The 15,480-nt window shown below is 41.4% G+C and overlaps 1 protein-coding gene across 8 annotated transcripts in view; it reads left to right on the top strand.

Annotated features, from left to right (window-relative positions):
• Window positions 1-15,480, top strand: part of KIF13A (kinesin family member 13A) — a 122,281-nt gene that overhangs the window by 78,294 nt on the left and 28,507 nt on the right. For 5 of the 8 annotated variants that reach the window (XM_076330606.1, XM_076330605.1, XM_076330609.1 and 2 more), the window contains exons 15-18: window positions 1,219-1,305; window positions 1,413-1,579; window positions 2,644-2,766; window positions 7,223-7,433. In XM_076330606.1, coding sequence (XP_076186721.1) covers window positions 1,219-1,305; window positions 1,413-1,579; window positions 2,644-2,766; window positions 7,223-7,433 — 588 coding nt within the window. The remainder of the gene's footprint in view (window positions 1-1,218; window positions 1,306-1,412; window positions 1,580-2,643; window positions 2,767-7,222; window positions 7,434-15,480) is intronic. The other 3 variants (XM_076330612.1, XM_076330608.1, XM_076330607.1) reach the window with 1 other exon arrangement.

The raw sequence follows: 15,480 nt of genomic DNA, 5'->3' as shown, positions 1-15,480 counted from the left end.
CTGTGGCCTCTTGGGTGGAATTGTAGATGTCTTTGTCACTTCATCTTCAATGGCAAGTGATAAGCAGTACCTTTTGTCCTAGTTGATAGTCATGTTGCTTGACTGAAATCTGAATATCTAAATAATGTGTAGAATAGTATTAGAATGAGAAACAGAAGTTTGAGACACAGCTTTTTAAAAAAATCTGATCTCTTTCGTTCTGCCTTCAGTAAAATACCTCTTAGCATTTGCATTTTTCTTCTGCAGCCTACAGTACAAAATTTCAAACAGATGGGATTCAGACTTGTGGTGATAGAGTTACTGTACTGGAAATCAGTCATTTTGACTGGCAAGAACCAAAGACACATGTCAGTGGAAAAAACATACTTTTGTTTTACTCGTGCCTGATCTGCAATGCTTAAGTAGCTGTTCTTAAGATACTGGTGTCAACAGAAATTTAGTTACCAGAATTTAATTGGGGGGGGGGGGGAAATCTGGTTTTAAATCAATTGCTTACATGTCTGTGTTGACTTACTTGAGAGAGACAGCTGAATACAGAACACTGCATCTGAAAAGTCTTTTTTCATTTTACTTAAGTTTTTTTTCCCTTTCAAATAAAATGTTCTACTTTGTGATTCGTATATGCAAAAGTTCAACAGCTCCATTTTTCCCATTTTGTGATTGAAACTTAAATACAAAGAAACCTAAATGCAAATACAGCAGCATACCAGATGTTCACAAAAGTAGACCCTTGTTAATAATAGAGACTCCATTTGCTGAAAGAATGAAACTTCGATCTAAGGGTCTTTTCTTACGCGTGAATGCTGAGTATGCTAACAGTATGTTTTACAACTGTGTTGACTAACTTATATCTTTGAGAGTTTTATCAGTAGGATTTGCATGCAACCAAGTTTACAGGCTGTTCATAAGAAACAGGCAGTGACCCAGTTTGAGAAATGGGCATTTAAAGAACACCGTGCAACTAAAAGCAACCTTGTCTGTATGTTCAATGAAGAGTTCTATCAGCCAAAGCTGGAGGGAAAAGGTGCTTTGTGTTTAATTCTGACAGTAGAAATCAGACAAGTAACTTTCCTGTTGATTCTTTAGTGAGAACCTAGCAGATTTGTGCATCATATGATACAAATCACTGTCTGTAGATGGGAGAAGCAGTAGATCTTGTAGTTACTTTTCAACCTTTTATTTTTAGGATTTCACTGAAGTTGTATTTTCTTCTTTCAGATCCTGTGTAAATGGTGCACTGGTATGTTCTGTCACTCAGTTATGGCATGGAGATAGAATATTATGGGGAAACAACCACTTTTTTAGGTAATAGTTGATGTTTATATTCCAGCCTCTTTACATTCAGCCTATTTTTTTTTTCTTCCACTGTTCTGCATAAACTTTTTAGCAACTGAATTTCAATTTTTACACAGAATCAATTTACCAAAGCGGAAACGACGAGATTGGCTGAAAGACCTTGAGAAAGAAACTTCATTAGGAGAGCATGATTTGGATGCAGCTAGTGAAGCTTCTTCAGAACCAGACTACAACTATGAGTTTGCACAAATGGAAGTTATTATGAAGACACTGAATAGTAATGGTAAGGCAGCTGGTTCTTCTGGATTGTCTAAAAAATTCAGCATGGAAAGTAATTTCTGGGTAAAGCAAGTGGTACACTTGCTCCAGGGGCCTTTGGAGCATTTTCAGAAAAAGATATTTTACAGAAACTAAATAAAAAAAAAATATGCACCTAGGTATAAATACAGACACATACACAAAATTAATAGTTGGTTTGTGCTCTGACATGCAATTTTATCTGCACATCTGTCCTTTATAGTGCAGCTGAGTTGTAATCATCATGTCAAATAATTAAGTCCTACTAACCTCTTGCTTTTGCAAGTTACTGCAGACAAAAGGGTGCTCCAGATATGGCTCAGTTAGTTTCATCCTTCCTTTTGTATCAAATATTACTGACACCATTTTAACCTTAGTAGAAAAACACTGAAATGATAACAAACCAATAGCCAAATGTCAGCTAGCGTGGTTTTTAATGCTTGATCACTCTCAATATTTTATTTAATCTTTGTTAAAACCTATTGTGATGCCTTTTTTTTGGACAGCATAATAAAATAAAGTATATAGAAAATAATGGTATGGTGTATATATAAAACAATGTGGTGTTTTCATGGTTTCCAGAAGGCAAGTCATAGTTCATATGATATAATATGGTATGAAGAAATGCTGAAAAACTTGGCAAACTGCTGAATGCTTTGTACAGGTTTTTTAATAAACAAAATTTGAGAGGCAAATACCTTGGTTTTTGATCACTGACCAAGAAGACACAGTAGATGGTGTTTCATTGCTTTCTGTTCTTTTCTTCATATCTTCGCAGTATTTCCATTGTTTGCTGTGGTTTACTTGTTGAGATACACTATTTACTTTTTTCTTGGTCTCCTCTTATTCGTTAACTTTCTCTGATTTGCTGTTGAGTACAGCATGATGGTTTCATATGCTTGGTGCTCTAGCAATAGTTTGCAGTTTTTTGTACAGTTTGATATTAATGGGATTGCTTGTGTGAGTGAGTTACAGGGTGAGGTCATTTAAGTTGATGTGAAATTACTGTTTGATAACAGAAATATTCTCATTATGGTTCACTCATACCAGGAGACGAATTTCAGATGAATCTGCCATCCTGGTGGTCTTCAGTGTTGTCGTCTCTTGTGAAGATTCTGTTACCTGTCTTAAGGCCTCAAACCATCCCGTATCTGTGCCAAAACTGGGACAAAGGTTTTGAACTCAATTGGCTCATGCATGAGACTGCTGGAGAAATTTGAAAGCATTAATTGATGTTTGATCTGCTTGTCACTAACCAGGGATTTGACTAAACTGTAGCTGTCTACAGTGAGTCAGTGTTCTTTGAATGGAGAGTCAACGTTTTTTGGTTTTCATGTGTTGTTATCTAGCTGATGGAAATGATTCTTCACAATATTTCAAGTGTCTTTTACATTTTAGTTCAGTAGGCTTTTTAAATATAGATTGTGGTCCAGGCCAATTTTTGTCTTAGTCAGTTGTTTTCTGTGTCTTTGTTCAAGAACGGTACAGACCTCGCTGTTTCATTAGAGCTCTTTCCTCCCTAATGCACAGCAAATGTTAGCAGTCATATGTGTCGCACAGTTTCAGAGGTATCATAACCCAATTACTCTGCTTCTTGTCTCTTCTGCTCCCTCCCACATAGGTGTTGCTTAACTAAGTTGGAGTAGTAAGTGGTAATGAACCCCTGACAAAACAAGTGACTGTGAGGATCATAGGCTGGTCTTTTGATTCAAAGCCTGGTAGCGCTTCCAGGTTCTGTTCTTCTCAATGGTATAGCTAAAATACAGGAGTTTTTTTATGACAGGCTTCCAGTTTGTTGGGTAAGAAGTAAAGCAGCTTTGTTGCAATACCGTTTATTTATTCTTCCTTAAAAAGAAAAATAAATATGGGTAAGGAAGAAGAAATAACTAAATAACTGAAGACAGTTAATTCTATTATCCATATTCTCTGGAGAAGCCCTAGGGAGGGAATAAAGAGGTGTCTTAAAAATTTTATTAGATAATTATTTTATAGGCATGTATGGGTTTGGGATTTTTCATTCACATCAGTGGTTTGATACAGCCCAAAGCAAGAGGTTTTGATTTTCCTTTGTTTTGGTTTTTTCCCCCCTTGATCTATCTGAGAACAGTAACCCTCTTTAAATAAATAGCCTAGCTTCTCCAGGGTGCAAACACATTTGTTTTTATCGCATGTAACCCGTACAACAGTGTCACACACTGCATCCGGCTCCAGAGAAGCTCTGAGGAAAATGTGTAACTTTGAAAACAGCTGTAAAGAAAACATCCAGATTCTTTCCTCTCTTCAGCATGTTCACTTTCTTTTGGGGGATTCTGTCAGATCAGCTTTGTACCACTAGTTTGTGATGCTGGTCAAACACAGAATGCAGCAAAGAAGTTTACTTTATTCTTGTATACGGTGCAGTGGTTAAGTAAACAATGTGATTAGTTTACGCAGCTTCTCATTTAAGCAAACAAATCTGTTACAGCGCAGGGTGGGGATTTTGATGAAACTTAGCAAAGCAGCCTGTGTCATAACCTTCTAGCTTGCTTAGAAAAATGCACTTACATGAAATCTTAAGGAATTTATTCAGCATTGTTGTTACTGGATTAACAGATTCCAAATGTGAATTAAGTGACATTGCAGCAAGGTAATAAATGCTGCTCATCCTATGGAGAAAGTACATTCTTCTGGTTCAATGTTAATATTCTAACATTTTGCGGAGGATTAACTACATATGAATGGTCTTCTCAGGGCCATTGAACTCGTCACATAAATATGTGAAGGATTGGGACTTGGGACTTTTAACACTGTATGGAATTTGCTGTGCGTTTGGCAGGCACTGGGTAGAATCTTCCCTAATTTATTTGACTTTGCATGAGAAATCCAAAATTGTGGAACATGGTGTTTAAATCTAACTTAAACACTATTGTAGTTCTTTTGAATTGTGAAAAACTTGACTGTTTATTTTTTCATCTTCTAACTAGATGGTTTATAATTCACACCATATTTTGCTTTTTCACTGTGAAAGGCTTGGGGTTTTCAGTGTAAACTCTTTCCAAAGTTAAATCGAAGACTTTTCTAAAAGTGTAAATTTACCTTTTGCATTTCAATATAAGCATAACCCACCTTTTTTTTTTTTCCCCCCTAAACAGTAGTGGATTTCGTTGAAATTGGGAATTTTTAGACTAGGTTCTTGCATCTTGTTCCAAATATTTTCCATGGTATAATTTGATCCTGTGGTGGCTGTGATTCTGTAAGTCTAGGTGGCTGAAAAGATCGCTTTTGTTAAGGAAATCTGCTCCCTGAACTCGGAGCTGGTCTTTGAGCAGTTTAGGAAAGTCTTGTCTTAATGAGTCAGCCTTAGATTCATTTCCTGTGTTTGCAAACACAATAGAAGGCTTTTAATTTCTTCCATGCCTCTTCTCTATCTTCTGTGTAATACCTGATTTCTCAACCATTCTTACACATAACTAAAACTGTTTTAGGGATTACGCAGTAAAACCTATGCATGTGAAGGTAATTCTGGTATTATCTGGAGGAGTTAGGAGGATAATGATGATGCAGATCAACATAACAAGTTGGTTTGTCATCTAGAATATTAGAACTTGGTTCAGTGAATTGTTTTTGTTGCACTGTCTGTTTAAAAGCTAAAAATAGCTAACTGTCTTTGTGAGAATGTCACGTACTAAAAAGTAATATTTCTGGTTATTTTTAAGACAGTTTTATGCATCACTGTTTTGCTATTTGGTTGCTATTTATACTGACTGATTTTTAACTTTGTGCTTTATGATTACCATCGTGGTGGTATTTTATGATGCCGTTGTGTGAAGCCAGTGATTTCTTCCATGGATAAGGCTAGGGCCGCAGTAGCAACTTGCAGTAGTGTCTGTTTTCTGCTAAAAATAAAGATGTGCTTTACATCAATCTTAGTATTTCAAAAAAGGATGCTGAGAGGCAAATACAAAACCCACTGTAGCAACAGAACCCTGGAGATCCTGTTTGCTTCTCTGGCACTTATAATAGGAAGGATTTGTTTTATGAGGTGACTTGCCTCAATGGCCATGTATGTTAAAATTGCAGACAGTGAGCTAGTTTATCTTCAGCAAAATTGGTCTCAGTAGTTTTAGTACTAAGTAAGTTGTTATAGATTACTAAATACAGTAATGCTACATTGGTTTGCGAAGATACAGGGGATGTGGTTTTTGGGAGAGTGTGTGTACATGTTATGGTGACCAACATAACACTGCTAGTGATGAAAACCCTATAGAACCTTTCATGTGAATCCTCTATTGCATGCTATAGTAACCCAAATCTTGTTTCATGTAGCATTGTAGTATCAGGAAAACTTGTACAAAATCTTACGAGGACTGAGTTTTGGTAGTGAAGGCAAGATGGTTCATAACTAAATCGCACTGATGTGTTTTTTGGGTTTGGTTTTTTTTTTTTTGAGAAGCACACCTCTAGTTCCAAAGTGGGACGGTGTAATTAAATCTAGATTTATTTTTCTCCCTCCTTTGTGACAGACTGGCATCCTTAAAAGTCATAGCAGCTCTTTTTTTATTTATATTTGCAAAATGGAAGAGGTATCACAAACAATTATTTTAAAGCTGAAGTGTTTTGAATTTGAAAATCCTGGCATGTCCTAGAGCTGCAATGTTGCTTCCCGTAATAATCCACCACTCCAACTATGGAGCTCCTTTCCCTTCCCCTTCTGATGTACAGAATCAGCAATTTGTTAGGTGATGTGCTGTCACTCAGATATTCATCTAGATTGGTCTTCTTGCAAACCACTTTGTTGTTGTATTTAAGCTTTCAGATTTATATACATGAAACAGATATATACTGGTAGTATATAGAAGGAGCTTATTGCATTGAATTGCCCTTTCAGAGGCACAGTCTGGCATTGGACCTAAACCTGGGAATAGACAGAGTAATGTTTCTTTAATTTGAACGCAATTTAGGTTTAACCGTAGCTGATTGACACAAGCAGTTGTTGTTTTAGGTTAGAGTATCCAAATGGATATTTGTTCTGGGTTGATACAGAGGTGAAATGTGTTTTGTAAAGCTAAATGCAGAAATCCCCTCCAGAAGGTACTTTGTCTGCTTCAGTGCTGTGAAGCACATTGGTGCAATGCGATGCTTGACTAGTCAGGCAATTTGTTTGTCTCAATTTTCATCTGCAGCTCTCCAACATGTTTCATTCTCTACCAAAATGGAGAAAGTAAATTGCTTTTCACTTCCGTAAGTCGTTTCCTTCTCTGGTTAACATCATCTTCCCTTGTATTTTGCTTTGTTTTCTTCTTATTAATTTGTCCCCTTTTCCATGTATTCTTTTTTTTTCCTACTGGGATTCTGGAACATACTATAACTTCACAGTGTTGAAGTATGCAGTAGACAAGGGTCTTAACCATTGTTCTAGCCTCTTTGCATGCTGTATTTTTTTTTCTTGTTTGGATTTATTTATTTAATGCAATATTTATTATTTTGGCTTTTGTTTTGGTGGGCAATGGCCATCTTGTGTTTGCAAAGACTCTGGGACATGTTCATTGCTGTTACCAAATAAATAATGGGTGTTCTCTAATGCTGAAATTGCATTTTCTCACTGTTCTGTTTTTTTCTCTTTTTTTTTTTTTTTCTTTCTTCTTTTTAGACCCAGTACAAAATGTGGTCCAGATTTTGGAGAAGCAGTACTTGGAAGAGAAGCGGAGTGCTCTTGAGGAGCAGCGGCTGATGTATGAACGTGAATTAGAGCTGTTGCGGCAGCAGCTCTCTCCAGAAAGGCAGCATCAGCATGGCAGCGACAGACTCTCCTACACTGCTCAGACTGCACAGCAGAAAGTAAATCTCTGGACAGAAGAGAGGTGAGAATACTGGACTTAAAACAAAGGAATTAAGAACTACAAAGGGTGAAAGATGGGACTTGAGCCATTTGTCAGAAACTTACAATATTTTTTGGTAGAGTTGACATGCAGTACAAGATCTGCCTGTACCAAAGTATGAGCATTTCATTTAGGACTAGGTTCTGATGTGTAACATGCGTACAAGATCTTCCTGTTTGATTTAATACACAAATGAAGAATGTAGCTTTTATTGATGAGCATTATAGCATTTTTTTTGTTGTTGTTTTTTTAAATTAGAAAAGTGCTTCTGAAATGTTTGGTTTAGTGATTATTGTTTTCAGTTACTTCTGGAAAGAAAGGAAAGGGTAGTGCAGAGGTAAATTTGTCAACTCAGACTACTAAGGAGTCCACTAAGGAGTATTGTGTGTTGAGGGTATACAATAAGAGCATGGTATTTCGCAATCTAAAACCATAAAAAACCCAGAAAATGCGAGTCCTTAAATGTTGTATGTACGTGTTTCAAAAAGTAAGCCCAGCTTTAGAAGAGGATTGCTGTGTATTGGAGAACTGCAGAATAGTCAAATGGAGTATGTTTGAGCTGTTTAGGAAGTAAAAGGCTTGCCATGAGGTGAAAAGGCCTCTTTACAAAGGAATAGCATGGCACCTTGTCGTGGTTTAACTTCAGTCGGCAACTAAGCACCACGCAGCCGCTCGCTCACTCCCCCCCACCCGGTGGGATGGGGGAGAGAATTGGAAGAGCACAAGTTAGAAAGACTCGTGGGTTGAGATAAAAACAGTTTAATAATTGAAATAAAATGATAATAATAATAATATGATAATAATAATAATAATACACAAAGCAAGTGATGCACAGTACAATTGCTCACCACCCGCCGACCGATGCCCAGCCAGTCCCCGAGCAGCGGCCCCCCCGGCCAGCTTTCCCCAGTTTATGTACTGAGCATGACGTCACATGGTATGGAATGTCCCTTTGGCCAGTTTGGCTGTGCCCCCTCCCAGCTTCTTGTGCACCTTCAGCCTTCTCAGTCGGTAGAACATGGGAAGCTGAAAAGTCCTTGGCTAGTGTAAGCATTACCTAGCAACAACTAAAACATCGGTGCGTTATCAACTTTGTTCTCATCCTAAATCCAAAACACTGTACCAGCTACTAGAAAAGAAATTAACTCTATCCCTGCCGAAACCAGGACAATATCCACCCCTTATTCTATACCATCTGCGTCATGCTCAAGTCTCATATTTTCCAGTACATTTTCATTAATCACCACCCCTTTATATATATATATATATATATATATATACACACACACACAGAGATATCATTCCCTTCGTCTGTGGGCCATCCCTCTAAAATGTTCGGTGAGTTCATTTAGTCCATGACTTCGGGCTCCATCTGTCATAATAATCTTTCAGGGCAGGAAAAATGGAGATGGTATGTGGTGTTGGATTGTTCCATGTTGAAGTCAGTTCTGGTACCATCATCACTGTGCTTTGCTTGGTTTCACTGAAGTTATTCTTCATTAGTCTGGGTGATTCTTATTGTAATAACATTAGTATGGCATATAATATTATTAGTATTATTAGTATATCTGTGTATTATTAGTATAACTATTATAACTATAATTAGTACTTAACATCACATAATTCAGATCATTGGCTATTCTCACCCAAAATCAAATCCCCTTGAGGTACACATCGGACTTCCCCATCCTCCCGCATTATCCACCAAGTGCACCCAGGTCCTTGAGCAAAAGCAATCCCATGGATGGGTTTGCCTCTGCCTGAGGCAGGAATAACCCAGACTGTCTTCCCCAGCATATTTTTTATGTGCACTACAGGAACTTTATTCCCATCTACAGTACGTAAAAGTTCTGACTGGGCAGGGCCTGCTCGATTGGCAGATCCCCTAGTGTTGACTAACCAGGTGGCCTTTGCTAAATGCGTATCCCAATGTTTGAACGTCCCGCCACCCATTGCTCTCAGCGTAGTCTTTAACAGTCCATTGTATCGTTCAATTTTCCCAGAGGCTGGTGCATGATAGGGGATGTCATACACCCACTCAATGCCGTGCTCTTTGGCCCAGGTGTCTATGAGGTTGTTTCGGAAATGAGTCCCGTTGTCTGACTCAATTCTTTCTGGGGTGCCATGTCGCCATAGGACTTGCTTTTCAAGGCCCAGGATAGTGTTCCGGGCGGTGGCATGGGGCACAGGATATGTTTCCAGCCATCCGGTGGTTGCCTCCACCATTGTAAGCACGTGGCGCTTGCCTTGGCGGGTTTGTGGGAGTGTGATATAATCAATCTGCCAGGCCTCCCCATATTTATATTTCAACCATCGTCCTCCATACCAAAAAGGCTTTAACCGCTTGGCTTGTTTGATTGCAGCGCATGTTTCGCATTCATGGATAACCTGGGCTATAGTGTCCATGGTCAAGTCCACCCCTCGATCACGAGCCCATCTATATGTTGCATCTCTTCCTTGGTGGCCTGAGGTGTCATGGGCCCACCGAGCTAGAAATAATTCACCCTTATGTTGCCAGTCCAGATCCACCTGAGCCACTTCAATCTTAGCAGCCTGATCCACCTGCTGGTTATTTTGATGTTCTTCAGTGGCCCGACTCTTGGGTACGTGAGCATCTACGTGACGGACTTTTACAACCAGGTTCTCCACCCGGGCAGCAATATCTTGCCACAATGCGGCAGCCCAGATGGGTTTGCCTCTGCGCTGCCAGTTGCTCTGCTTCCATTGCTGCAACCACCCCCACAGGGCATTTGCCACCATCCATGAGTCAGTATAGAGATAGAGCACTGGCCACTTTTCTCGGTCAGCAATGTCTAAAGCCAGCTGGATGGCCTTTACTTCTGCAAATTGGCTCGATTCACCTTCTCCTTCAGCAGTTTCTACAACTTGTCGCATAGGACTCCATACAGCAGCTTTCCACCTCCGATGTTTTCCCACAAGACGACAGGACGCATCAGTGAACAGGGCATATTGCTTCTCATTTTCTGGTAGTTCATTATACATTGGGGCCTCTTCAGCACGCGTTACCTCCTCCTCTGGCAATATTCCAAAATCTTTACCCTCTGGCCAATCCATGATCACTTCCAGGATTCCTGGGCGACTGGGGTTTCCTATTCGAGCCCGTTGTGTGATCAGTGCAACCCACTTACTCCATGTAGCATCAGTTGCATGATGTGTACAGGGGACCCTCCCTCTGAACATCCAGCCTAGCACCGGCAGTCGGGGTGCCAGGAGGAGCTGTGCTTCAGTGCCGATCACTTCTGAAGCAGCTCGAACCCCTTCATATGCTGCTAATATCTCTTTTTCAGTTGGAGTATAGCGGGCCTCGGATCCTCTGTATCCCCGACTCCAAAACCCTAGGGGTCGACCTCGAGTCTCCCCTGGTGCTTTCTGCCAGAGGCTCCAGGTAGGGCCGTTCTCCCCGGCTGCGGTATAGAGCACATTTTTTACCTCTTGCCCTGCCCGGACTGGCCCCAGGGCTACTGCATGAACTATCTCCCGTTTAATTTGTTCAAAAGCTTGTCGTTGCTCAGGGCCCCATTTGAAATCGTTCTTCTTCCGGGTCACTTGATAGAGAGGGTTTACAATCAGACTGTAATTTGGAATGTGCATTCTCCAAAAACCCACGACGCCTAAGAAAGCTTGTGTTTCCTTTTTGCTAGTTGGTGGAGACATGGCTGTTATTTTGTTGATCACATCCATTGGGATCTGACGACGTCCATCTTGCCATTTTATTCCTAAAAATTGGATCTCCTGTGCAGGTCCCTTGACCTTACTTTGTTTTATGGCAAAACCGGCCTTCAGCAGGATTTGGACTATTTCCTTCCCTTTTTCAAAAACTTCTCCTGCTGTGTTGCCCCACACGATGATATCATCAATGTATTGCAGGTGTTCTGGAGCTCCACCCTGTTCTAGTGCAGTCTGGATTAGTCCATGGCAAATGGTAGGGCTGTGTTTCCACCCCTGGGGCAGTCGGTTCCAGGTGTACTGAACGCCCCTCCAAGTGAAAGCAAACTGTGGCCTGCACTCTGCTGCCAAAGGGATTGAGAAAAACGCATTAGCAATATCAACTGTGGCATACCACTTGGCTGCCTTTGACTCCAGTTCGTATTGAAGTTCTAGCATGTCTGGCACAGCGGCACTCAGCGGTGGCGTGACTTCATTTAGGCCACGATAGTCTACTGTTAGTCTCCACTCTCCATTAGACTTCCGCACTGGCCATATGGGACTGTTAAAGGGTGAGCGGGTCTTGCTGATCACTCCTTGGCTCTCCAGTCGACGAATCAGCTTATGGATGGGAATCAGGGAGTCTCGGTTGGTGCGATATTGCCGCCGGTGCACTGTGGTGGTAGCAATTGGCACTTGTTGGTCTTCGACCTTCAGCAACCCCACAACAGAGGGGTCCTCCGAAAGACCAGGCAAGGTGGACAGCTGTTTAATTTCCTCCATCTCCAAGGCAGCTATACCAAAAGCCCACCGGTACCCTTTTGGGTCCTTGAAATACCCTCTCCTGAGGTAGTCTATGCCAAGGATGCACGGAGCATCTGGGCCAGTCACAATGGGGTGCTTCTGCCACCCGTTCCCAGTTAAACTCACTTCGGCTTCCAATACAGTTAGCTGTTGGGATCCCCCCGTCACCCCAGAAATACAGATGGGTTCTGCCCCTATATAGCTTGATGGCATTAGGGTACACTGTGCACCGGTGTCTACCAGAGCCTTATACTTCTGTGGGTCTGACGTGCCAGGCCATCGAATCCACACAGTCCAGTAAACCCGGTTGTCCCTTTCCTCCCCCTGGCTGGAGGCAGGGCCCCTCTAATCCTCATCACAGTACTCATTTCTCATTTCTTGTACGTACGGGTCAGAAGTTTCTTCATTAAGATCAAGAGTAAGATCAGCCCTTCTACTCTCTCTGGGGAACTGCCCGCTGGAAACTGGAGCAGCAATTTTCCTGGAAGAACCTCTTTCTGTGATTGTTTTCCCTTGCAATTCGCGTACCCGTGCCCCTAGGGCTGCGGTAGGTTTCCCATCCCACTTCCTCATGTCCTCTCCGTGGTCACGCAGATAAAACCATAGGGTGCCCCGTGGTGTGTACCCTTTATATTCTCTCTCTTGAGCAAAAGAACGCTTACTTCTAATAGCCGAGATACTGGTCCGTACAGGTGAGGAGTAGGACCTATCCTCTCTGAGTTGCTGGATCTCCCGGGACAGTTTTTCGGACAGTTTCTCCACAGCCGAGACGATGGAGGAAGAAAGACTTTCCTCGTATTGCCGGAGTTGACTAGCCAATTCATCCACTGTTTGTTCCTCTCCATCTTTCCAGGTCATCACTGCCAATGAATTGGCGTATGACGATGGTGCGCTCCTTATAAACTTCCGCCACATGGGTCGTGTGCACTTGACTTCGTCTGGATCTTTGGATAGTTGTTTATTGTTCAGGTCACCATAAATCACCTCCAGCACAGCTAATTCTCTCAGAAACTGGATACCCTTCTCCATGGTGGCCCACTTGCTTGGGCGACATATGACATCTTCCTTAAAGGGATACCTTTCCTTCACGCTTGACAAGAGTCGCCTCCAAAGGCTGAGGATACGTGTCCCTTTTCCAATTGCTTTATCAATGCCCCCTTCCCTAGAAAGGGATCCCAGCTGCTTGGCTTCCCTACCCTCTAATTCCAGGCTACTGGCCCCATTATCCCAGCATCGGAGCAGCCAGGTGACAATATGCTCACCTGGACGACGGCTGAAATCTTTTCGTATATCTCGCAGCTCACTCAGGGATAGAGATCGGGTGATCACTGCCTCGTTTATGAGTTCTTCCTCTTCCTCCTCCCCGATCAGCGGCCGGCTCTCCTCCTCCCGTTCTCGTGATGGCCCTTCTCCAGGGTACTCGTACAGTTCTTCCTCCGGTTCCCTTTTAGAAGAAGCTTCTTCCTCCCTTACTAAACGAGCCGACTTCCGCTTCCAAAATTTCTTCTTGTGTACAGGGGCGACTGATACCGGCACAGGCTGGTTCTTTGCATTATGAATGCAGCCTTGGTGAAGGATCGTCGTGAGATTTGCAGGGGGAGTTTAAAAAGCTGACTAGGAAGATGTGAGTAGAGTTTAAGCAGCATGTGTTGTGTTTGCATCTTGACAATGGGAGAAGCTTGCTCTTAGTATCATCGGGGGGGAAAAGGATGTCAGCTCCATGGAGAGAAGTTCTAGGGGCAGCAACCGAGATGATATAAGTTTTCAGCATACAAATGAGTATTCTGTCATTGGGTTAATTCAGCAGGAAGAATGACTAGATGTACTAACAGGTTTCTTGTGAGTTTCTTTTTAATCTATTTTCTTTTAAAACAGAAACTTCATTATTCACTCAGCCTTTTTCCTATATGTAGTGAGTTTGAGTGCTCTTTCCTATTTTGATTATTTTTGCTTTATTCTCCACCATTAAAAAAAAAAAAATCCGTGTACAAGAAGAGTCTAAACGAAGGTAGCCAAGATTGTGTTGTAGTTTTCAAATTCAGAGTGTTAGAACAGAACAGATCTTGTTTTTGTGCAAGGTTTTGTTTTGTACTTTCTGCCCACTTTGGCCTGGGAAAAAACCCTAAAAAATAACAAACTGTTGACCAGTGATGACTAGAATGTTTTCCATGGCAAGTATAGGGGGAAGCGTGTTTCAACTTTAATTAAAATAATTGTTTGCCCCGTAAGAGCTAAAAACAGAATCACTGGGAACTGAATGTAAAGCATTGCAGAGTCATAGTTGGGATTTGCAGGCTCTTTTAGGGCTGTGGAAGGAGTGCAAAATGAGAAACACGCTAGTTGGAATCACTGCTGTTCAGAACTGCTTTGAGCACAGCAAGGCCAGCAAGAAATCATTGATAACCCACTTCAGTAGCAGAGATGAGATCCGGGCTTACTGGCAAGGGAAGCCATACCTCTAAAAAGTGCAACAGAAGGGAAAAGGAAGGAGCAAAAAAATTCTTGCCTGTCCTTGTGAGTTGAGAAGAAAAAAATGTTACTGATCAACTTAAAATTAGCCAACCACCACAATCCTGTAATGACATAAAAAATGAGAATCTGGAGTGATATCAAGGCTAAGTGTTCTGCCAGCCTTCTCTTCTCAATAGTTGTTAGACATTTCTTAGGAGGAGCTGTGCCTTGAACAAGCATTTTTGCCTCTGGATTTCATGGGTAAATGCTTTACTCATATAGAGTAAACTGTTGAACTACTTGAAGACTGTACTTTGCTGCATTCTAAAAAAGAGAATGAATGCTCTTTGTAGCTATCAGTAAGGAGTCTGATAATGTTTTGGTGGCACTGCCATTGAATAAGCAGTTCTGGAAGAACTAATTATCAGTTTCCTGTCCCCCAGAAGATCCTCTTAGGTATACTTTTTATTTATTTATAGTTCTAGAAGAGGTTTGGGCTTCTGAAAAAAAAAAGGGCAAAAAATTTGAATCTTCTTAAATAAGAAACCAGAAAAAAAATCTTTGAGGGATTTCTGCTGTAAAAGCATGGCAACATGGTGCTGAGAAGGTGTTTACTGGCCAACTGGCCAGAGGGCAAGAAATGCAGGAAAAAATGGGATGACTGGATGTGAAGAACGTGCGAAAGAGCCAAGTGTCTGGATTGCATGGGATTTGATTAGTGCAGTTTTAGCTGTTGCTCTGTTGCCATTGCAAATGAAGCTGAGCTCTACCGGATCGGCCAGCAAAATTAATTTGATAGGTATCGGATGTAGGCACGTGGTTGTATCTGTCAGATCAGCTAGAACACATTGCGCAGAGTTTATTCCTGCTTTATGCTGACTATGGAAGGACAGATGATACCTGACCTGGTGTTAAAACCTGCTGGCATGAAGTTAACCCGTTGTAACTTTGAACAAATTTAATTTGTCGGGGTGAGGCAGGGCGGTGGTGTACTGGACCATGGTTTTAGTTCAGCATATTCTGTAGCTGGCATTAGGAATCACAGAGACTTGCAATGACACCTTGTGAGTGTCAGATGTAAGTTTCCCTAGTGTTTGGTTTAAATGAT

Source organism: Aptenodytes patagonicus, chromosome 2 (genome assembly GCF_965638725.1).
Source record: "Aptenodytes patagonicus chromosome 2, bAptPat1.pri.cur, whole genome shotgun sequence".
Taxonomy (NCBI): domain Eukaryota; kingdom Metazoa; phylum Chordata; class Aves; order Sphenisciformes; family Spheniscidae; genus Aptenodytes; species Aptenodytes patagonicus.
This window is presented reverse-complemented; position numbering and strand designations above follow the sequence as displayed.